We start from the raw sequence: 24129 nt of genomic DNA, 5'->3' as shown, positions 1-24129 counted from the left end.
ATGAGTGAAGGGAAAGGAAGGAACTCTGATATGTCCATTAGAAAAATCTCACACCCAAACCTGGGCTGTCCTTTACTGGGATTTTGTTAACTCAGAGCACTGGACTCTCGCTCATCTCATCTGGGCTGTCGTTGCCCCAGTGGACACGAACAAGAAATTGTGGTGTTATAATATCTTTGAGTTAAAAAATACCAGAGGGGCTCCGAATTCCTTCCTTCCCTGATGCATGAATCTTTCTGGATCAGTTGCAAGAGCCCTTCTGCTTTTGCTGGAATGCCTCTGAGGGTTAAGGAATGAATGTAACTCTAGAGGTGCAGCACGGTTCCATTTGGGACAGCATGGAGTGATGGAAAAGTCTTTCGAATGCAAACCCAGTCAGCAGACCTCTGACTTCCCTCAGTCTTTTGTTGTCCCCTTTAGAGCTGTATGACTGTTGTCTCCACGTGACAGTGTTGGGGATGGCTGCCTGTGCATCTGCCTTCAGCTGGCCTAGCAGTCAGAGCAAGGCCCTCTTGATTGGTTTTGTCGCCTCTGACTTGGTAGAGTATGAAGCTGAAGTCATTTTTGGAAGAAGTAGGAAGCCAGGGGTTAAAGAGTTGGGGCAGCCCTTTCCTCCAGTGGGAGCGATTATTGACTGTTAGTGACCTTACAGATCTTCTACCTGATCTGTAACTTACCACCTGAAACATTTGGGAGATTTGAGACACATTTTTAATACTCTGCTCTGGGAGCCAAATATGCCACTGGGGCCAACAAGCATGCCTTACTTGGAAGAATCCAAAAGAATTTAAGATTCTTAAATCTTAAATTAAAAACACTTGAGAACACCTGTTCTCAAGTGTTCCTTAGAGGGGTGGAGGGAAAGATTTAACAGGACAAGTAGAGCTATGTCCCACTGTTTATTTAATGCAAAGTCTAGTAGCCTTAGAAGCACAGGGGAAGATCACTGAGGATAGTTTTTTGTCTTTTTACCAAAATCTTTCTGTTGAGTTGCCTGTGGGTGAATAGGTGGACTTATCTTCTCCTTAGAGCTCTGTCTCCCAAGAGTGATGTAAGAAAACTTAGCATCAGGTCAATCTCAAGTGAGCAAGAGTACCCTCGAATTAGAGACAGATGTTTGCATGCCCTCTAGTGGGGGCCTCATTTAAAGGGTGGGGGGAGATGAAGTGGGGATGTGTTTTCTTTCCTACCCTGTTTTTAACCAGTGCTCAGTGGTTTTCTTTAAGTCAAATTGTAATTGAGACAGGCGTGTATATTTATGTGACCTGAAATGTTCCTAGTTTTTTCCTTTGTACTCTAAGATTGATTTTTAAACAAGTATTTTTATTGAAAAAACTTAGCATACGAACATATAAACATTCTTGACGCACAAATATTCCCATACGTGGTATACAATCAGTGGCTCACAGTATCACCAGTAATTGTGTATTCATTGCCACGATCATTTTGTTGAACATTTGCATCACTCCAGCATAAGAAATAAAAAAGAAAAAGCTCGTACATGCCCTACCGCTTACCCTTCCCTCTCACCGACCACTAGTATCTCATAAGATTGAGTTTTCCTCTCTCTCTGCCCACAGACCCACCCGCAGACATGATGAACACCAAGGCCTTTACGTTGGTCTCCGCGGTGGAGCGGGAGCAGCTGATGGGCGACAGAGACCACGTCAGCGTTGAGTGTGTTGAGTGCTGCGGGAAGAGCCTGTACGTGGGCACCACCGACTGCTTTATCTACCACTTCCTGCTGGAGGAGAAGACCCTGCCCACCGGGGCGGCCACCTTCACCGCCACCAAACAGCTGCACCGAGCCCTGGGCTTTAAGAAGCCGGTGAATGAGCTGAGGGCTGCGTCGGCCCTCAGCAGGCTGCTGGTTCTCTGTGACAGCTTCATCACCCTGCTGGACACGGGGAACCTGGAGCCCATCCCCACAGGGGCCCGCATCAAAGGGGCGGTCACCTTCGCTCTCAACGAGAACCCGGTGAGCGGGGACCCCTTCTGCGTGGAAGTGTGCATCATTTCCGTCAAGCGCCGAACCATCCAGGTGTTTCTCGTCTACGAGGACCGTGTTCAGATTGTCAAGGAAGTGTCCACCCCAGAGCAGCCCTTCGCCGTGGCTGTCGACGGCCACTTCTTATGCCTGGCCCTGACCACGCAGTACATCATCCTGAACTACCACACGGGGGTCTCGCAGGACCTGTTTCCCTACTGCAGCGAGGAGAAGCGCCCCATCGTGAAGCGCATCGGGAGACAGGAGTTCCTGCTGGCGGGCCCCGGAGGACTGGGTGAGACGTGCGCCCCAGTGCTCCTGCCTCTGCGGGGATATCCTCTTTTGGGGTTATCGCCGTGCATTCGTTCTGAAATCTGCAAGTGAGATTTCAGCTGTGCAGGTTAGATGCCTGTGAGGCTATGTATCAGCGAGGAGGCTTGTGGCAGGATATAAACACCTGCATAGCCCGTGTCTGCTTAAAACAGCATGCAGTGAGTGGAACAGAAAGAGTCTGGTGATCTCTCTTGTTTTGTGCTAAAATGGACCTTGAAGATGGTTTTGGGGTAAAAGTCCTTTAAGTAAATAGCCTCAGAAGTAAGAATCATTGAGGCTTCCTTGTAAGATTTTGCTATGTGGGTGGGCTTATCAGTTGATTGCGTTTCTTCTTCATTCCAAAAAGGATTTGGATATCTTACAATATTTTAGACATGGAGATTTCAGCGTTATGTCTGTAATTTGCCCTCTTATTTTCTGCAACTTCATCCCACCAAAAAGTTTTGAGAGGCAAGTCCCTTGAAAGGGATGTTAGCTGTTGGCATACAGCTTTAGCTCGTGCTGTGGACTGCTTTATCATGCCTGAGGATTGGAACTGTTAACTCTGACGATGTCTTCTTGGCATTTTCTTGTAGTTGTGAATGGCTCACGCTGGAATGCAGGCGTGCTGGTGACAGTGAATAGTGAATTCCTTTCAACACTGCTGTTCTTCAGCTTTAGAGAGTCTTTTATGTGGGCGTTTTCCCAGTTATTTTGAATTTTTAATAGCAAGAGTTCATCATGAATTAGTGCACAATTTTTTATTTTTACTGTTTGTACAACAAAACAAACTTTACCCCAATCATCTTTTTCTTAAAAAAAATTCCAATTTTTAATGAAAATATTCTATTATAGAAAATATGTAAGCATTTAGAATAAACCTAAGATATCCATCATCTGGTTTTAGCCATTATCAGTCACTGATCACAGACACTTAAAAATAATGAAAACCACAATATCATAATATACATAAAAAATTTAACAGTAATCCTTTATATCATCTAATATCTACTTCTGTTATTATGTGTACAGAGACATTCAAAATACATATTTGTATACTTTTATGTTTAGATATGTGTTCATTTTTCAATTCATTTGATTCAGATTCTAAATGAGGCCTGGACAGTCGATTGATAGCTCTATCAAATATCTGTTACCTTTAGATCCTCCTCTGTCTCTTTTTATTTTTCTTTAATTTTTTGTTGAAGAAATTGTGTTGTTTCACCTATAGTTTCTCATAATTTGGATTTTGATGATTTCCTCCCCACAGTATTGTGAAATAGATCCCTCTGACCTTTGTGTGTCCTGCAAATTGATAATTAGGATTAGAGAAGTTTTCCTGGATTCAGTTTTTGTTTGTTGCTTGCGTTTTTTTGGGAATGGCAAGACTACTCTTCAGGTGGTAGGGTGTCCTATCAGGAGTTACAGAACGTCTTCTCAGCTCTCTTTTAAAGCTATTAGTAATTATTGTTGACTATTGCCTTTAAATCACGGGGCTGATATTTCTGTCTATTTCTCCTTCATGAATTGATTGGCGTGCTTCTATAAAGAAAAGCTTTTCATCGTTAACTGTTTGGTAAAATAATTGGTTTGTTTTTCCTCATTAACTGTAAAGAAAGGCAGGATGGGGCAGTTTTCAATAAGGTGATTCCTTTCGTCTTCCCAGAAGTACATTTTTTGAAAGCATCATTATAAACTCTTGGATTTAAACAGATTTAAGGTGTCTCATTCCATATTTGCCTGGTGGGAGTTGATTTGGGTTGATCCCCGAGTCGTTTGGCATGACCCTGTAGCTCTGCAGCTTCCTGGCTCTCTGGTATACCAAGTTATTCCACATTCACCGCCTTCGTTCCCTGCCCACCCACCTGGTTTCAACCATTTCTCCAAGGTGTTCACCATTATCTGCGTGCTTATTGTCTGTCATTTCTAGGCCCTTTTGGTAGACAAATGGAGGAAATACGTATTGTGTAAAGATGAACTCTATCATGAGATAGTATGCATAGAACCGACTCAGCTCAAGGCTCCATGCCTTAACCCCATCTGCCGGGCACCCGCATCAACCACAGCAAAAGCCGAGCTCCCCGCCACCCCAACACAGGCTTCCCCTGGATGTGTCCCCCAGCCCCCCAAGCAGAATCACAGTCCCAACACTTCTGTCTCGCCAGGCACCTACTGAAAACAGCTTGATGGCTTGCATTTCTTTTTGTCCTTACGGCATAACCATGAAGAATGGACAGTCAGGCTATTGTGTTTTCACATCGTTTGGAATAGTCCCCCTCTATATGATAATACGACCAAGTGGGTATGCACTTAGGTTGATTTGCTTCGTTTTGCTTTGGATTAAAAAAATTACTTTATTTAATAAATTCTTTATTGTAAAAATATTTACAAAGTTCCAAAGTTAGGTAAACAAAGCAGGGTATAGTCTAGCTGTCCAGATTATATCCTGTATTAGACATCTGTTCTTTCTTTCCTCCATAGGTAGTCTTTATTTTTATGGCTTACCCTTTCGTTGTTATATTTAAAATATGAGCAAATATGTGAATATCTGTACCACCCTCTTTCTAAGGGAAATGGAAGCATACTTTCCTTCATCTTGCAATTTTGACTTAATAATACATTACAGAGAGCATTACATAGTATGATGCAGAGATCTCCTCTGTGTTTGGCTGCTTGGTACTCTTCTATGTAGGTGGACTGTGCTGTTTATTCCATCCCCTGTTGATGGACATTTGTGTAGCTTCCAGTTTTAAGTAATTAAAAATGGAAACTTATCTTTTTGTTTTGTTTTCAGTGAATATTTGGGAAATTTTTCTGGAAGTAGGATTGCTGAGTCAGAGGTTAAATGTGTTTGAGTTTTGCTAAGAGTCGTCAAATTCCCCTCCATTATTTTATATTCCCTCAAGCAGTGTATGACACTGCCCATTTCCCCACAGCTTTGCCAGCAGAGCATGTTGTCAACTTTTTGTGTCTATGCCAGTCTAAAAGAGAAATGGTACCTAAGTGTAGTTTGAGTTTGCATTTCTCTTATCATGAGCAAGGTTGTACATTTTTTCATATATTTAAGAGCCATTTGCATTGCTTTTGATGGGAGTTATTTATTCTTATCTCAGGTCCCTTTTTTTTTTAAACATTTTTTATTGTGGCATGTAACATATATACAAAAAAAGCAATAGATTTTAAAGTGCATTTTAACAAGTAGTTATAGAATAGATTTCAAAGTTTAATACAGGTAACAGATCTACAATTTCAGGTTTCATCTATTTTTAAGTGGATTTTTTTTTTTTTTTTTAACATGGGCAGGCACCGGAAATCGAACCCGGGTCCTCTGGCATCGGCAGGCAAGCATTCCTGCCTGCTGAGCCACTGTGACCCTCCCTTTAAGTGGATTTTTAAGCGTTCTTTTCATAGTATCAATTTCCCTTGAAGATAAATGTATATGTAATTTTTTTTTCACAATCACATGGTCACATTGTAAAAGCTATATAGTTATACAATCATCTTCAAGAAAGAAGGCTACTGGAATACAATTCAACAGTTTCAGGTACTTCCCTCCAGATACTTCCCTCCAGCCACTCCAGTACACCATAAACTGAAAAGGGATACCTATATAATGCATAAGAATAACCTCCAGGATAACCTCTCTGTGCTTGAAATCTCTCAGCCACTGAGAATTTTGTCTCATTTCTCTCTTCCCCTCTTTAGGTCCAGAAGGCTTTCTCCATCCCATGATGTCAGGTCCCGGCTCATCCCAGGAGTTCTGTCCCATGTTGCCAGGGAGATTTACACACCAGAGTCATGTCCCACTTGGGGGAGAGGGTAGTGAGTTCATCTGCCAAGTTGGTGTAGAGAGAGAGGAGAGCCTAGCCACTTTTTAAAGTTTCTTTATATAAAGCTTAAAATTCCAATTTGTCTGTTATTTAAGTTGCAAATGTTTATTTATTGTTTTTTTTTTTTTTTTACCATGCAGAGCTTTTTTTTGTTTTAATTTCTATATAATCACATGTATCAACCTTCTCACTTAATGCTTCTTGAGGAGTCATAATTAGAAAAGTTTGCTTTTCTTCTGGGTTAGAGAAATTCACCCATTTCTTCTGCTAGTACTTGCATGACTTTATTTCCTGCAGTGAAGAATCTAAGGATGAACTTACCTGTATCTGTTTCTATGTGACTGTCCCATTATCCCAACAAACTCATAGAAGAGTCTGTCTTTTCTTCCCTGATTTAAGCTGCTGCCTTTCTTATTGTACACAAAATTTTCCCATTATGCCATTGGGACTGTCTCTGGATTATCTGTTTTGTTCCATTAGTCTGTTTGCCTTTTCATGTCATTATCAACATGTTTCAATTATAAAGGCTTTATAGTAAAAGCAGAGACAAACAGATAAACAATAAAACTTGATGCCAGTATCCCTTTGTTCAAAGGGAAATGATAGTCAGTCATGTTTAGATTGCATTTTTCCCCAAGCTGACTTTCAATAAACTGAACTTATTATTGGACAGCTTGTAAACGGGAAGGTCACTTGTAAAACCCTCTTAGCATTACCCATCTACAGGTTGTACACACAGGACAGTAATCAATACTTTTATTATACCGCTCCAGAAATTATTAGTTCAAATAAATTACTATAATGAATGGAAAAGCACCTTAAAACACAAAAGCTATTTATTTTCATATTCCTTACCACCTTTTGGCCTGAATGTCACTTGAGACCAAGTGTTATGAAAAACCACTTACCTTTTTCTTCCAGTTTAAATTTTATTATTTTCAGTGAAACCTTGTTGAAATTTTCATAATGTGATTATTATGATTTTTTAAAACTCATTCCTTTGATAATGGTTCTTGGGGAAAGGCAAATAATTTAGCCATTTCCCACCCCCCCGACTCTCTCCGTCTCTCCAGCCCCGATAAGGGAGTGGCTGAAATCGAGAGGGTGCACCAGTGAAAGAAATGGTTTTAAAAGGTGTGCCGTTTACCTTGGTGACTTTGCGAGTTGCCGGCATTAGTACTCCTTCAACAGTACAAAAACAATAAACTTTGCCACCCACCTCGTAAGAATATAATCAGTTCATTACGATCAGTTAACTCACACCAGCCTGCAGCCAGCGGAGCTCCAGGCGAGGAGAATCGCGGCCCCTGTCCTGCGCTGTCCGAGGAGAATCGCGGCCCCTGTCCTGCGCTGTCCGAGGAGAATCGCGGCCCCTGTCCTGTGCTGTCCAAGGAGAATCGCGGCCCCTGTCCTGCGCTGTCCGAGGAGAATCGCAGCCCCTGTCCTGCGCTGTTCGGGCCTTTGGGCTGCCTGGCCTGGGCTCCCGCCCTGCCAGTGGCTGTGCTGCACCTTCATTCTAGTGACGCTTTTCTGTTTTAGTGGGGGCCTTTGTTCTTGGTCTCTCCAACCCTTTTTAAGTCAAGAACATTTATGTCTGCGCCTCTTTCCACCGTGTGATACCTGGGGTTGTACCGTGACCCCAGCTGAAGTCCGGTCTGGCATGGGGCCACGCTCAGGTCGCCCCCACTGCCGGGCCTCTCTGCTCTGTGGCGTGCGGTTATTTACTGAAATTCAGTAGAGTCCTTGGGGTCACCCCACGCCTGTCCCTTGTCCGGCCCCCAGTTGGCTGAGTGCCCAGGTGAAGGCAGTGTGCAGGGTCCCCTGGCCCTCGGATGGCTTGGCCTCCCCCGTGGGCTCTCTTTTGGTGACGGATCCCAAATGCACAGGAATTGAAGACGTGCTAACACTGTTTCCTCCATCAAAGCTCAGTCTTAATTTCAAATTCTTAATGCAATTCACGGCTGTACGTAGGGCACCTCTGCTTTGGCTATTTTTTAATGCTGTTTGAATACCCAAGTGTTACAATTGGCAGGCTAATTCAAACTTTTATTACGTCCTCTTGTTACTGTACGGCAAAGACTGGATGCCATGCTGTTGAGCCAGGGACATTTTCCCGCTGCTGGACAGAATGAGACAAGCTGTATTGTTCAGTCTTTCCTTTCAGGTCTTTGTCACTCGATGTGTTTTTCCCAAATTTTCATTGAACTTGTTGACATGTTACCTGCCTGGCATAACTTCATGCTCTAGAACAAAATGAAAACCAAAGGCCCTTACCGATCATGGGCCACGTCCTCTTGTGCTGGCCTGCGGCAGTGTGTCCTCTTGCTTCACCGTGTGTTCCTCTGTCCTTTTGTGTCCTGCATCGAGCAGCTCATCCTCTCGTAGGAACAATGCTGACCTCCTCTGAGGAGACACTTCAGCTGTGGCCTCCCCTCTTCCGCAAGGGCTCCAGTTCACTGAAGCCCAAATTTTGTCTCCAGAGCAGCAGTGCATCCTCATTCCGTGTTGTTTTTCTAGAGCCAGCCCAGTTGTCCTACCCACCAGGTTGAAAGCTGTGCGCCTGTCTTGAAGTCACCCTTTCCTGCTGGCTGTAAGTCAGGTGGCCTTGGGAGTGCATTACATGCCCCTGCTGCTGTGCCCCTGCCCCGATGAGGCCTCCTTCCTGGTGGGGACAGGTATGTGGCCCCTACCTGTCCTTTCCTGTCTCGGCCGCACTCCCGCACCGATGATCTCATTCCTCCCCCATCTGTCACAGTAAGCCAAACTCCTTGTCCTGATTGTCAGGGTGAGCATTGCTTCCTGTGACCCTAACAACTCTCCAATTTGCCATGCACCAGTGCCATTCACCCTAGCCCAGGAGCCTACACGCTCTCCCAGCCTGTCCCAGCCCTTTCCTGCCTTGCCTCCACTGCCGCCTTCTCTGTGCGTGCTGATTTCTCCGATGCCTCAACACAGTCTGGATTTTACCTCTCGTTAACACTCAGAAAGAGTTTAATACTTAATTTTTTTTTATTATGATAACATATATAAATGAAAACTATCGTATTTTAATGACTTCCAAGTATTCAGTTCAGCGGTGTTAATTACGTTCACAATGGTGTGCTGCCATCACCACCACCCATTCTGAGAACTTTCTATCACCCCAGACAGAAACTCTGTACCCACTAAGCATTAGAGCTCTGCTTCCCCTAATCTGGCACCTGGTAACTTATATTCTAGATACGCCGTTATCACATGTCTAGTCTCCAGATATTTTCTCCTGTTCAGTCAATTCTCTTTTCACTTTTTAAATAATGTCCTTTGATGTCCAGAAGTTTTTAATTTTGATGAATTCCAACTTGTTTATTTTCTCTTTTGTTATTTGTGCTTTTGGTGTAAAATCTAAGACTCCACTGCCTAATATAAGGTCCTGTAGCTATTCCCCTGTGTTTTTTCATTTTAGGTCTTTGATCCATCTTGAGTTAACAATTGTGTATGGATGGGGTGAGTTGGGGGCCCATTTTCACCCTGTGTGTGTGGACAGCCAGTTTTCCCAGCACCATGTGTTGAAGAGATATTCTTTCTCCAGTGGGCGGACTTGGCACCTTTTTCAAAATCAGTTGGCCACAGATGTGAATGTTTATTTCTGAACTCTCAGTTCTGTTATTCTGTTGTTCCATGTGTCTGTCCTTTGTCCAGTATCATAGGTAATGCATTTTGAAATCAGGAAATGTCAGTCCTCCAGCTTTGTTATTTTTCAGATGGTTTTGGCTATTCAGGGCCACTTGTCCTTCCATTTGAATTTGATGATTAGCTTTTCCGTTTCTACAAAGTAGGCTGTTGGAATTTTGAATGGGGTTGCGTTGAATCTGTAAATTCTTTGGGTGGTGTTGACATCTCAACGATATTTTATCTTCCGATACATGAACACAGAATGTCTTTCCATTTATTTCGTTCTTCTTTAAGTTTTTTCAGCAGTGTTTTGTAGTTTTCTAAGCATAAGTCCTTTACATCCTTGGTTAAATTTATTCTTGTAGTTCTTTATTTTATTCTTTTAGTTGCTGTGATAAATGGAATTGTTTTTCTTTTTGGATAGTTTGTTGCTGGTGTTACAGAAATACCACTGATTTTTATTTGATGATCTTGTACCTCTTCCATACCTTTCTTATGGTATATAATTTGTATTTGGTTTATAATTCTTGTGTGATAATAGCTACTTTTGTATTTGCCTTGAACCCTTCACCATGCATGAGAGCCTTGAATGTCTCGTTTTTGTTTATTTCTCTGTACCTAACTCAGTGCTCGCTATATAGTATGCACCTGGTTTATTTATTTATTGAGTTTAAATAGATATGCAATATGCTAATTTATGAGTGTTCTTTTTGTATGTATTTTCTTAATAAATGAAAATCTTTTTTTCTATTCCTGATAACATAGAGCCATATAAAATACTCTTTGGGGGTATTACCCTCAATTTATACTCATCTTAAAAATGTTTCAGTGAGCTTACTTGTGCTTATCAATTTACAGAGTGTGTTTCCATTGGATAGATTTAAAAAAAGAATCACTGAATTAATGTGTAAGTGTACATTCATGACTGTACCAGTCCTGGGTATTATCAGTTTTGAGACTTAGCCAGTATGATGGATGGATGAATATTATTTTTTTTTACATTTTTATTTTTGGCATGGGCAGGTTCTGGAAATCGAACCTGGGTCTCTGGCATGACAGGCAAGAATTCTGCCACTGAGCCACCATTGCACTGCCCTTTTTTTTTAACTTAAAAAAATTTTTTTGTGTGTTTTCCTGGTTTCTAATGAATATGGGAATCTCTTCATGCATTTTTGCATTTTGTCACCTGTGAGATGTCAATTCATATACATTTTATGTGTTTCTGTTGTGTTGTTAGTCCATTTCTTATTGGATTTGAAGACTTTAAAAGATCACAGGGAAATACTTAATGTGAAAGAATGATTCACATTATGCAACCAGACTCCTGACTAGTAGTCACAGACAGACATACAGACATACCATCACACCCGCAAATGGCTTTTTATCTGTCATCTTGACAGTTTTTCATTGCTGCTACTTAAAATGCAGAGCCAACATTTAAAACATTAAGTGGGTCAAACAATTCAAATTGCAGTGTGCTCTGCGGTGAAATCCTAATTCTGTTACACACAGCAAGGTACATGCATGTTTGTTTGAGATGCCACAGGTCACTTATTTTCAGAAACAGTTAATGTAGAGGAAAAGAGTTATGTTTGTGCTTGATTATGTTCAGTGTATTTCAGTCTTAGTAACTGCAGGAAACTTAGAGGGGTCATTGATTTCAAGTTTAGGAATTTTGCCTCTATAGTGTATTTTAAGTACTTTCCGTTGTTTTAGTCTTAAAATGTTCTCCCCATCAATCTCTTTCTCTGTCCACCACGCCTCACTTCTCTGTTGTGTCTAGTAAAAACCATTTGTCTACTATGGCAGCATCTAATCATTAGGAGGCAAGAGCAGGCTGCTTTTAAATGCATTTTATGTCAACTGATTTGAAAATGAAGTTAGAATGGATTGACTTGCTAAGGGCATGTATTAATTTCTTACCTCCCCTTTCCCCCATAACTGCTAATGGCCTTGGCGGACTGCATACAGTATCTGGAAATGGCTGTCAGTGCTTTATGAACATCATAGATAGACCGTCATATTTTTTAGACCATCATTTGATTATTATTGGCAAACACTTAATTGCAATCCAACCTGAACTGTGAAATTGGTTCTGTCCTTGTATTATAGAGTATGTGTATCCAAAATTAGACTTAAACTCTGAGCATGGCGAGCCCCTAATAGAGCACCCAGGAGCATACCTTGCCTAAGGTAGTGCTCAGTCGATATTTGTTGAACAAGTATATAAGAAAAAAACGTGACTTAGAGATGCAAACCCATTGGAGGACTGCATGTGAAAGAAGCCATGTGAAGTGTCTTACATTTTTTTTTGGTGATGTTTATTGTTTACAAGTAACTATTTACCTAAATGTGAAGATATGTGGTTTATAAACCTCCATGTGGATATATGTAAAAATATTTTTAACCTCTTTTTTTGAATTTTTAAATTTTTTAAAAAAATAACAAACACAAACATTCTTAATATATGATCATTCTGTTCTACATATGTAATCAGTAATTCACAATATCATCACATAGTTGCATATTCGTCATCATGATCACTTCTTAGACCATTTGCATCAATTCAGAAAAAGAAATAAAAAGAAAACAAAAAACATCATGCATGCCATACCCCTTACCCCTCCCTTTCATTGATCACTAGCATTTCAATCCACTAAATTTATTTTAACCTTTGTTCCCCCATTATTTATTTTTAGTCCGTATGTTTTATTCATCTGTTGATAAGGTAGAAAAAAGGAGCATCAGACACAAGGTTTTCCCAATCACACAGTCACATTGTGAAACCTATATCATTATACAATCATCTTCAAGAAACATCGCTACTGGAACACAGCTCTGCATTTACAGGCAGTTCCCTCCAGCTTCTCCATTACATCTTGACTAACAATTTGATGTCTATTTAATGCGTAAGAACAACCTCCAGGACAACCTCTCGATTCTGTTTGGAATCTCTCAGCCAATGACACTTTATTTTGTCTCATTTCGCTCTACCCCCTTTTGGTCAAGAAGGTTTTCTCAATCCCTTGATGCTGAGTCTCAGCTCATTCCAGGATTTCTGTCCCACATTGCCAGGAAGGTCCACACCCCTGGGAGTCATGTCCCATGCAGAGAGGGGGAGGTCAGTGAGTTTGCCTGTCGCGTTGGCTGGAGAAAGAGGCCACATCTGAGCAACAAAAGAGTTTACTCATTTTTAATTGGAAGTAAATATAAAGAATAATTCTGTGTAAGATAGTTCTCTCCTATCTTCCCATATGGGGTTCTTCACACATGTAGCACAATATTTTTCCTTTCCTGAAATGTAAAACTGTATAAGAAAATTAATGGGGGTGTCTTCTGCATCCAAACACATCTACAGAAAAAAAGTACCGTAAGCACCTGAAGTCCCAACTGACTCTCTCCTCTTATTATTGTAGGCATGTTTGCAACAGTAGCTGGGATATCTCAGCGTGCCCCTGTACACTGGTCAGAGAACGTGATTGGGGCAGCCGTTTGCTTTCCATACGTCATAGCTCTAGATGATGAATTCATCACGGTCCATAGCATGTTAGATCAACAGCAGAAGCAGACCCTACCCTTCAAGGAAGGACACATACTACAGGACTTTGAAGGTACTATACTAGTTTATTTAGGAATCGTAACAGAATGTAGTCATCTAGCTTTCTGTGATAGTTCTTCAATAAATGTTATTAAGGGGCCATTAGGAACTGGGCATTGTGCTAAGCAAAGAGAAGCACAGAGAAGTGTAGTACTGTTTCTGTGCTTCAGAGACCTCAAGATTAGCAGGGAGGTAGATGTTTAAGCAAATGGCTACGCAGCTTAAGAGCAATGAATAAAGCCCACTGGGTTAGCAGAGAAGGAAGTACTTCCTTGAGCATTCAGAGAAGGCTTTCTGGAGGAGGTGGTGTTTAACCCAAACCTTTAAGGATGAGCAGGAGTTAGCCAAGCAGATGTGTGGTGAAAGAACCTTCAGACAGAGGGAAAAGTGCCTTCAAATCTGCATAAGGGGAACCCTGGGCAGTTCAGCATGCTATGGTGCAGGACATTTGTGGAGGGGTGGTGGGAGGTGAGGCCAAAAGGCAGACTGGACCAGTCCCGGAAGGGACTTCATCCTGTGTGTCATGGCAAGCCAGTCAAGGGCTTTATTTTACTTTTCCTAAATTTTATTATGAACATTTTCAATGTACAGAAAAGTTGAAAAAAAAATCCGTGAACCCCACTATATGCCATCTGCCTCCATTCAGCAACTGTTAACATTTTACTGAGCCATTTGAAAATAAGTTGGAGACATCACTATGTTTAATCCTGAAATATGTCAGCATGCTTCTCCGAAGAATAAGGGCATTTTCCTGCATAACTCCAATGTCATTCTCACACCAGGAAAAATGAAAATTAAGTCTGTTGTGTCATGCAGTAGCCTACCCATATTCAGGTTTCCCTGGTATCCTAAGAATGCCTTTACCTCTCTTTAAACCAGGATATAACTAGATTTATGAATTGCATTTGCCGTTTAAAGGTTTTAGTTCACCTAACATTGCCTTTCCTGGGTCAAGTGCTGTGCTAGATACTGAGGGTAGAAACTCAGTAAGACACAGTTCCCATCGTTAAGTGGGTGAGATTCCAGTTGGAGATGCTAACACGTGTATTATAACATATGCCATAACTGTAAGGGGCTGTGCACACTAGTGGTAGAGAAGGGCAGAGGGTGTCAGGGAGCAAAGAACTTGGTGACATCCCCTCTCTAGATGGAAATGGGGGGCTTCCTGGAAGAGGTGATACCGACCCAGAGGATGACAGATCTAGATTGAGTATTAGAAAACTTACTTTGGTTGTGGCATGAAAAACATGTTGCCTAGACAAGAGTCCAGGGCACGTGGAGCAGGAAGGAAGATGTGGTGGCGATGTCAGCAGGGAAACTTCAGGTAAACCAGGCCTTGCGATTAGAGAGGAAGCAGTGAATTTAAAAGAGAGGAGGGTGCACAGGAGTGGGAGAAGCTCCACCAACAGTGTGGATTAGCAAGACTTGTCCCTTTCTTCCTCTCGAAAGCAATACTTAGCTTCAAATTTTCTCCAGAAAGGAGCAGTGCTGTATTTAAAAGCTGGGTAGTGGAGCAAGTCTGGGATTGCAGCTCTGACTTCCCGTGGGTGTCTGTGGAAGGTCTCATGGTCAGATGAGGATGGGTGTTGGCCACGGGCTCCATGTCAACTTAGGAGTTGACGGGAACAAGTAAGTCAACATCAGGACCCAGAGGTCTTTGGAGGATATAGAATATGATTGCATCGTGGTACTGAGTATTGAATCATAACTCAGTATTCTATCAACTGACGTGGAGAGAAAAGAGTTTTTAAAATCTTAAATGAGATGTATCATAATTCTTACTGATAATTTTCCATGATTGATCTCCACAGTCCTATTGGACTGTATGTTTTGTGTCTACTAAAAACAGTAAATATACTAGCATTTCCTAATTTAAAAAAAAAAGGCAAAAAAGCTTACCTTGTACCTTGGAGATGTAGTATTAAGCCTTTTGTGACAGGTGGTAGTATAGGAAGAAGAAAGGGGAAGGAGTATGATTTATAGTTTCTGCAGGAATTCTGTGTTGGGAAATCAATGATGAAATTGATCAACAAATCAGATGATTATTCAGTTTGAGAGAAGCAGTGTTTTCTTCTAGGCAGTAGGTATTTTTCCTCTCTAATAATGTTGACTTTCTTTACAGGAAGAGTGATTGTCGCCACAAATAGAGGAGTTTACATCTTGGTTCCATTACCTCTGGAAAAACAAATACAGGATCTTCTGGCAAGTCGGAGGGTGGAAGAGGCATTGGTTTTAGCAAAGGGAGCCCGGAGGAATATTCCAAAAGAAAAATTTCAGGTTTGTATATTCACAATATTGAATAGTCACATAAAGCCATCGTTAGAGAAAATTTGTATTTAGCTCATCTGTATCTGTCCTTGCTGTATGCCAGGCCAGGCTGATTGCTTTCTGTATCTGTTATTTAATTTTCTCAACAACTCCAAGGAAGCGATGTTTTATCTACATTTTACAGATGAAGAAACAGGTTTCATAGTAGTCGAATAGCTTAACTAAGTTTATGTAACTAACAAGTGAAGAAGTCAGGTCTTGAACCTTCTGACTTAATTCCAGGGCTTACTATTCTAAGTTTTATTTCAGATCAATTTTCTTGTCCAGTAAACCTTCAGAGAAGAATCAGAGACATAGTTCTTAGTAAACCAGAGAAGTGAGGTAAAAATAATTTGCCTCCTTATTTAGAATATATTTGTTGACATAGAGTTGAATTGAATTGAAGTTTAGTGTTATGTACGGGAAGTTCTGCTAACTATATTTTAATCTATCTAATACTGCAAGGACACATCTAATTAATTTACCTAGGAGAAAAACTTTTAATGCACTTAAGCAACACTAACTTTAAAAGTAATTCGCATGATAAAAATAGTTGTTAAAATGATTGCAAACTATTCTTCTGTCTGATGAAATCAGCTTCCCTAAAATTGTTATCTGATCATCTTGTAGGTTAGTTCGGGTTCCTCTATCTACTAGAGAATAATTAAAACATAATATTAATTTATGCGTGTATCTTCATATGAAAATTTAAATTGATAATTAAAAGTTCCCATATAAGTAACAACTTCTTTGTTATGAAACAATGAGATTTAACAGGTGACTATGTGATTGCTGCAGAACAAAATAATGTATTTTGGCCTCAGATGTTTTATGCAGTGCAGGGTAGATTCTGAAGAAGATAGCAGGCATAATTTATGGTTCTGGGATGTGAAGGCATCTTTTATACAGTAAAATATTGATAAATGAGGAAAGAAGATGCAGTTTCTGTTTCAATAGATTGATATATTGACATTCAGCAGGGGGCAGCAAAAGCAAAAAGAAAGCTACTATTTGTCCAAGGCCCGTGGCAATGCTGAGCACTTACACATGCATTAATTTAAACCTCACCATGGTATGGTGAGAAGGGTGTCGGATTTGGACTCAAAGCCCTCGGGTCTGAGTCCTGTCTCTGCTGTGGTTACACTGGGCTGCCCTTCTCTTCCCTCAAACCCTGGTGGGAGGTAAACCAGGCCGACCCCCTGAGCTGATGACTGTGGCACGTGTAGGATGTTTAGAAGGACAGCGCATGCTTTCATAGCTCTGGGTGTGGCGTGCCCCCTCCTCGCACACTTCACGTGTGTAACCTTGGTTAAGGAGGGTCTTGGTTTTCTTCGCTTCTTTCCTTTCTCTCTCTCTCTTTTTTTTGTTTAGCCTAGAGTAGAGATATGCAGTCAGTATTAGATAATGTTAGGAGTCATCTTGTTCTCTGATCTGGTATGCCAATTTTTATATCTCTCAGAGTTTTTTCCCTTTCTACCTGCTCCTGCCTCTTCCCTGTTGCTTCAGCCCTGGAAGTGTATCCTTAGAATGATCTCAAATTTAGCCCTTATTCGCAATTCCCGTACTTACTGCCAGTGTTCAAATCCTTCTCGTGTTTTGCCTGAAGTATTTTAATGACCTCTCGAATGTGTGTCTACAGTTTTTTCTCCATGTTACCTATTGGAGTGCTCTTTATGAAAGATAAACCAAATCTTTTGCTTAGAATACTTCAGTGGTCACCTCATTGCTGAAGGAAAAGGTCCACAGCCTTGAAGCTCTTCGTGCTCTGGGCCAACCCTCTTTTCTAGCCTCTCCTTCACCACCGCCTCTTCTGTCCCAATCCCACACATGCAAATATTCCACATTCCAGCCTCAAAAGGTAGAGTACAATAGGAGCAGACAGTTACTGAGCCCAAAATATGTTAGGCACTTTGTGAAGCATTTTAAAACATTTGTTTTTTAATTCTCAAAACAACTCAGTAATAACTGTTAACATTCTTCTCATTTTATGGACAAAGACAGCTCAGATGAGTTTTGCCACTGGATATGTGGCTCGTTAACCAGCGCCTTGTAAGCCAAGGCTCTTTACCCTGTGTGTTCTTGCCTCCCATTTCCAGAACAGACCATGCACTTCCACACACTTCTCTGCCTTCCCCCTTTTTCTTTACTTGTTAATTATGCTGTTTTCTGTTAGTGGAGTGAGCCCATATATGTGATAAAATACTTTCAATCCCTTGCTTATATATGCTTTCTCCAAAGCCTTTCTGGTTCCTCCAGGTAGAACGGATAGCTCCTTCCTCTGCTGCTGCTGCTGCTGCTTTTTAACGAAAGAAGTTGTAGGTTTAGAGAATAATCGTGCATAAAATGCAGAGTTCCCATATCCCACCTTATCATAACACCTTGCATAGTGTGGTACAACTGTTGCAATTGATAAAAGAACATTTGTGTAAAACTGTACTATTAACTATAGTCCATCATTTATTTGGAGGTTCACTGTGTGGTACAGTCCTAAGGATTTTTAAAAAAATTTTTGTTTTAATAACATATAAATAGTTATATATATTAGCATTTAACACGCTGCCTATAATTAGTTTTCAGTTTACTGCTCAAAGCCGTGCTTTCTCTCTCCTTTCATTCCTAGATAGGCTCTTTCCTCTTTATATTCCTTGCACCTTGCTCATACCTGGTACTGAAATAGAAAGGAATAAATTAATAGATAATGCAAAACTTTGAGCTGGTGTTCAGACAACCTCACGATATTTTGTGTAGCAGAAGGTTTTGGTTTTTAAAAGAAACCTTAAAAGAAATATTAGACAAAAATGACAAAGCCAGTTTAGAAATTACTTCTCCTATGTGGATATGTGTTTTTAAGGATTAGGTATGACTCTCATCATAGTTAAGTATATTACTTATTCTAATTTTGGGATGCCTGTGCCCACATGCTCGCTCTAGGGCTTAGAGAAGCCAGAAAGGAGATGGAAAGAGAGCAGAAGATCAGGAGCCAAGACCTTCACTCTCTACTCCTCTCTGTCTGTCTAAAGAAGCGCTGATTTTGCTTCACTGAGTTCTAAGTAGGGGTGAGTTTATCAGGAATAGCTTCAGGACTGGGATTATAGGGAGGAATCTTTTAGAGATCCCAAAGCATCAGAGTTGGTTAGCACTTTAAGAAAACAGGGCTTAACTTACAGTTAAGGTTTAGGATGCTATAAATAAAGAGGCAGTAAAAAGACATTGTGCTACAGAAATAGGCTTGAGCCGTGTAAAAAAACCTTAATTTGTATCATGTAATATGGATAGTATTTGTATTTGTTTGAACTCTGAACATGTTTTTTTTTTCCATTTCATTTCAAACCATTTCAGTGTGTATCTCTAAAAGATTAGGGCCCCCTTTCAGGTGTACCCACAGTGACATTGTCGTACCTCCCCCAAAGCAACGACACTTCCTTCATATAATCCAATATCCAGCCAGTGTTTACTTTTCCCGATTTGTTCTATAAATGCTTCTGTTTTTGCGTTTTCTCTTCATTAGGGAAGTTCCCACCAGGGCTGTGCAGTCAGGTGGCTCTGCTTTTGCCTGTGTCATCATGCCATCCGCTGGGTGTAGAGATAGGTTTGTGTGTTTCTCTTGACTTTGTTTTTTATGGACTTTTTTTGGAGTTTGATTTTGTCTTTTAATTATGTAAAATAGTTACGTAGTTCAAAAGTGAAATCAGCAAAACAAAGTATATTCAAAGAAGCCCAAACTCTACATCTCTCGCTTCACCCTATTCACTTCTCCCCTTTTTAAATCATGTGGTTTGTTACGTGCATGTTCTTACGTGTTCCTTTTGGATGTTTTGGATATTGAACCATGTGAATTGAATATATCCTATTAAAATTTAAAAATGTCTGGAAGAAACAATACACGCATGTGATAAAAGTTTTTGAATAGGAGTTCTCCTTTTTATTCTCAAGGCATCACTTTTCTCTATAAAAGGGGCCAGTGATACTATCTTATTGTATGTCCTTCCCAAAAGTTTGTTCCAAAAGAAGTTTATTGTGCGTGCTCCCTCTTTGCTCCCCCTCCGCCTGCTGGCGCACGTTGTTCCCACTTCTGGAATTGACTACATTTCCTGTCTAGCGTTTATCTGTTGCATTCTTCCTTCTGGAGCAGACCTCCGAGTGTGTATTTTGCAGGACACCCCTTTCTGGATCTTAGTAGATGCAAGGTGGGAAAAAGGTTCTCTCTTGAAAGATTGAAAGTAATTGGGTTTCTTAACTGAAGGATTTCTCAGAGCCTTTAGTATACTGATATTTACTGTGATTCTCTAAGAAGGCATATATTACTATGTTTATTAATTTTTTTCTGTGACTCCCCAGAGAGGATATACATAAGAAGTGCATTATTTTATGTATATTTGTATATTATATAGAGAATGTATAATATGTTTTTATTTATATACTTTATATATCATTTTATGTACTTTTATATATATATATATATATATATATATATATAGCTGTATCTATATCTATATATGTTTACACACCAGTTTACAAACTTACCCAGCACAACAGATTGAAGTTTACATACTTATCCAGCACAGTGGATTCTCTTCCTTCAAATTAAGGAAGAGACTCTCACAAGGCTTGGTTTCTGCCTAATGGACTTTGAGAAGGGTGTTTGTATTTAGGCAAAAACTAAGAGAGTTTTTGAATAAGCAAGACAAGCCATCCCTCAAGTTTACATTAGAGCAGAAGGTATGAATCCAGTTGAAAATATAACATTCATACCAATTTTTGTTTATAAGGTTGGCTGTTCTTAGTTTTCTAAGAATGCTGCTCAGACATGCCGCACATCTTCACGGGGTTACGGGAGGGCACGGTGGGAATCCCAGCCGGTGGTCCCTGTGACTAGTAGGTTGTCCTCGTGGCATTTGCATCTCATTTCTATGACTGTGTGTGGTGGTTTGCCTTCTACAGGTTGGCGTTCGTTCTCAGGGAGTAGGGCCCAGCAGCCCTGCTCTCCTTGAGATCAACCCACTGGCAGTGGCATCGTCGCACACCGTTGAGGTGGACGTGGAGGTCTTTGTTCCATCTTCTGTATCTACCCTTAGCAATCCAAGTCTAGTCCTGGAAGCAGACTTTGCTGCTTTTAAAGGAATCGCTTTATATTGAAAAACTTCTGGAATAGGTCTCACACTGTCTTTCTAATCTAATTCCTCACTTGTCTCCTAAAGCTTAGTAGGGGTGACCTGGAACCCCATAACCCCTATTTCTCCTACCCCTACCCATCGATTCCCCTGGATTAAAGAACCCTAAAGGAGAGGGCCCCGGGAGAAGGGAGAGCCAGGAAGGAGAAGAAGCGCCGCCAGTGCTGTCCTCATATGTGAGCCCAGATCATCCCAGTCTTTGTGTTTATACCCTGTTCTAGTTTGCTAGCTGCCGGAATGCAATATAGCAGAAACGGAATGGCTTTTAAAAAGGGGAATTTAATAAGTTGCTAGTTTACAGTTCTAAGGCCGAGAAAATGTCCCAATTAAAACAAGTCTATAGAAATGTCCAATCTAAGGCATCCAGGAAAAGATACCTTAGTTCAAGAAGGCCAATGAAGTTCAGGGTTTCTCTCTCAAGTGAAAAGGCACATGGCAAACATGGCATCATCTGTTAGCTTCTTCTCCTGGCTTCCTGTTTCATGAAGCTCCCCGGGAGGCATTTTCCTTCTTCATCTCCAAAGGTCACTGGCTGGTTGACTCTGCTTCTTGTGGCTGTGTCGTTCTGCTCTGCTCTTTCTGAATCTCCTTCATTCTCCAAAATGTTTCCTCTTTTATAGGACTTCAGAAACTTCTCAAGACCCACCCAAATGAGTGGAGATGTGTTGTCACCTAATCCAGCTTAACAACCACTCTTGATTGGGTTACATCTCCAGGGAGATGATCTAATTACAGATTCAAACATACAGTATTAAAGAAGGATTATTCTGCCTTTACGAAATGGGATTTAGATGAAAACATGGCTTTTCTAGGGGACATACGTCCTTTCAAACCAGCACATCCCCCTTTACCTCTAGGATTTTCAGGATGGACTTTCTGTCAGTAGTATTTCCAGGCTCCTTTCGTTGTGATTGTCATCATTCTCAGAGTCCTGCTGTTATAGCCAGAAAAATATTCTAATCTGAGTCCCAGTGTGACCTACCAGGTTCCTACAGGCTTTGAAGAAAGTATCATTTTTCTTAGTTGTAGTTTCCAGCTCTGGTCCTGGCCTTACCAGCTGAGTGCCCACTGTTTTAAATTTGGCCTCTGAGTGTCGGGCACACCAGGGATGTCTTAGGGATGGACATTGGACCCTTGCCCACAGCAGAGGTTCCTGTCACTTATTGTCTCATCTGTGCTTCCATTGTGTGGTTATTTCAGCTACCCCTGAAAAACCTTTGGCTTTACTACCTGTCGAAAACATCCGTTTAAAAATACAACTACTGATCGACTTTAACCTTTCTCTTTAGTTGCAAAAGCATTCCACTCCCCACTTTCCCACCCCCTGGTGGCATAAATGTGGTAGACTTGAGCAGAAAAACTTGAAGGATAGTGGAAACAAGTAAATTGTACCATTAGTTGGAAGTACAAGCTACAAGTTCACACCAAAGAGACAGGGAACATTTATTGGATGCCTGTGGTATTCCAGGTGCTATAATAAAGGTCAGATGTCACTGAACTCGGTTAATCTTTGCAGCATCTCTCTGAGGCAGGTACTTCTATGATCCCTTTAAAAAAGATGTATTTGTAGGCCTAGAAGGACTGAATAATTTGCCTAGGGTCACAAAGCTAGTGATGGGCAAAGCCAGGATGCAAGCCTGAGGGTTCCGATCCAGGAGTTTTAGCCACAGCTCCTCTGGTGATTATCAAGTTTCAATAAAGGAAAAAAAAAAGTCCAGTTGGAGACTTTTATATTTCATTAGGCTGTGCATATTAAGGAGGAGCCATAACACAAGTTACACTTTGAACTTAGGCCTAAGAAGATGTATTCTCTCCTGCAGCGCTTGGGTGATATTTTTACTTAGCCTTGAAGCCAGGTTCAGAAATCTTTTAGAATGGCTGCTTATGTTTTTTGAAAGTTTTAAAATAATTAAAAAATAATTTACTATTATTAATAGTAAATAATAGATTTATTGTTATAAATCTCATAGTAGTAACGATATGGGTTTTGCCTTTAGTTTCTCATTACTGCCAGAACACATGAGCTCTCTCCTACACCTGGCTCAGGTGGCCAGCTCAGCTGGTACTGCCAGGGGTAGCCGCTGAGCTTCACTGCTCAGAAGCCATCATGATCGAAGTACAAACTGGAATTTTAAAAAAGGAAGTTAAAAATTCTCCTGTTGAGGGTGCACAGGTAATTCGGTGGTTAGAATGCCCACCTTTCCTGCAGGAGACCCGGGTTGGATTCCTAGACCATGCACCGCCCCCCCCAAAAAGAAAAAGTTCTCCTGTTGAGTTTGCTCTGAAGTTGGGGAAATGTGCAGACTTTCCTGTTCTCTGTCTCCTGCCCCTGTCATCAGCCTTCCTGTCCCCTTCCTGTCAGCTTTGTTATGGCTCCAGGTAGCCAGGCGTGAACTGAACAGAGAGCTGGAGAAGGTGCCAGGTCATAAGCAGACTGTCTGGAGAGTAGACCATCACCTCCGGAGAATAAGGAGAGGCTCATGGTTGGTAAAGTCTCTGAGCAAAGGGCCAAGTCGATGGCATTCTCTGTGTCATCCATGAGCGCAGCATTCCCGCTGCTGAAGTCAGGGTGGAGAAATCTGTTTGTACGCGTCTTCCAAGTCCACATAGCACTTCAGACAAGAATATAGAAAACAGCCCCTATATTTCTGGAGATTGGAAGTACTAGCAAAAGTCATTTTTATTGCCCTTCAGGTAGAGGACGGGTAGATGACGTTTGAATCCTGAAGCCACAGGGAAGAAATTGTCGCCCTTCTGATATGTCTTCGAAGAGCGTGGGTGTGGTAGGGAATTCTTCTGTCATAGCTGAGGAGACTTCTGTATCCTCTTTGCTCAGTGGGTGGCCTTTGGTATTTCTACTTTTAGAAAAGGCACTGGCGTTCTCTACTAGCACTGTGACCCACGGTTGCCGCTTAGTGCTATGTGGCATCACAAGGGCAGTCTTTGGTTCTGAAGAGCTGGTTTGGAGGGGAAAAATAAAGGCAGTTGATGAGAAGAGAAATGAAAGCATTAAGCAGCCTGCTTTTTTTGGATGTCTCTAAAGAAATGTCTGCTTGGGGGTGGTGGGCCTATGTTTAGCAACAGGAGGGCCGTCACTATGCTTTTCAGAGCTCTTTAATACTCTAGCGATACCCCTCTTAAAGCTGATTTGGGAGGATGGGATTGCTAGCCTTTAGGTGCCGACTGCCTTCACTTCCCTCCATAGTTCAGCAGGTAACCGTATTGCCTGCTGCTGTGTGCCTGGATGGCTCAGTGAATTGAGAGAATTAAGCT

The 24129-nt window shown here is 41.2% G+C and overlaps 1 protein-coding gene across 1 annotated transcript in view; it reads left to right on the top strand.

Moving 5' to 3' along the window:
* TGFBRAP1 (transforming growth factor beta receptor associated protein 1) overlaps positions 1-24129 on the top strand; it is a 65284-nt gene that overhangs the window by 20813 nt on the left and 20342 nt on the right. Inside the window, exons 2-4 of the mRNA XM_077134919.1 lie at positions 1581-2282; positions 13197-13391; positions 15501-15655. Coding sequence (XP_076991034.1) covers positions 1595-2282; positions 13197-13391; positions 15501-15655 — 1038 coding nt within the window. The 5' untranslated portion in view covers positions 1581-1594. The remainder of the gene's footprint in view (positions 1-1580; positions 2283-13196; positions 13392-15500; positions 15656-24129) is intronic.

The sequence above is a fragment of the Tamandua tetradactyla genome, chromosome 17 (genome assembly GCF_023851605.1).
Source record: "Tamandua tetradactyla isolate mTamTet1 chromosome 17, mTamTet1.pri, whole genome shotgun sequence".
Classification (NCBI taxonomy): Eukaryota; Metazoa; Chordata; class Mammalia; order Pilosa; family Myrmecophagidae; genus Tamandua; species Tamandua tetradactyla.
This window is presented reverse-complemented; position numbering and strand designations above follow the sequence as displayed.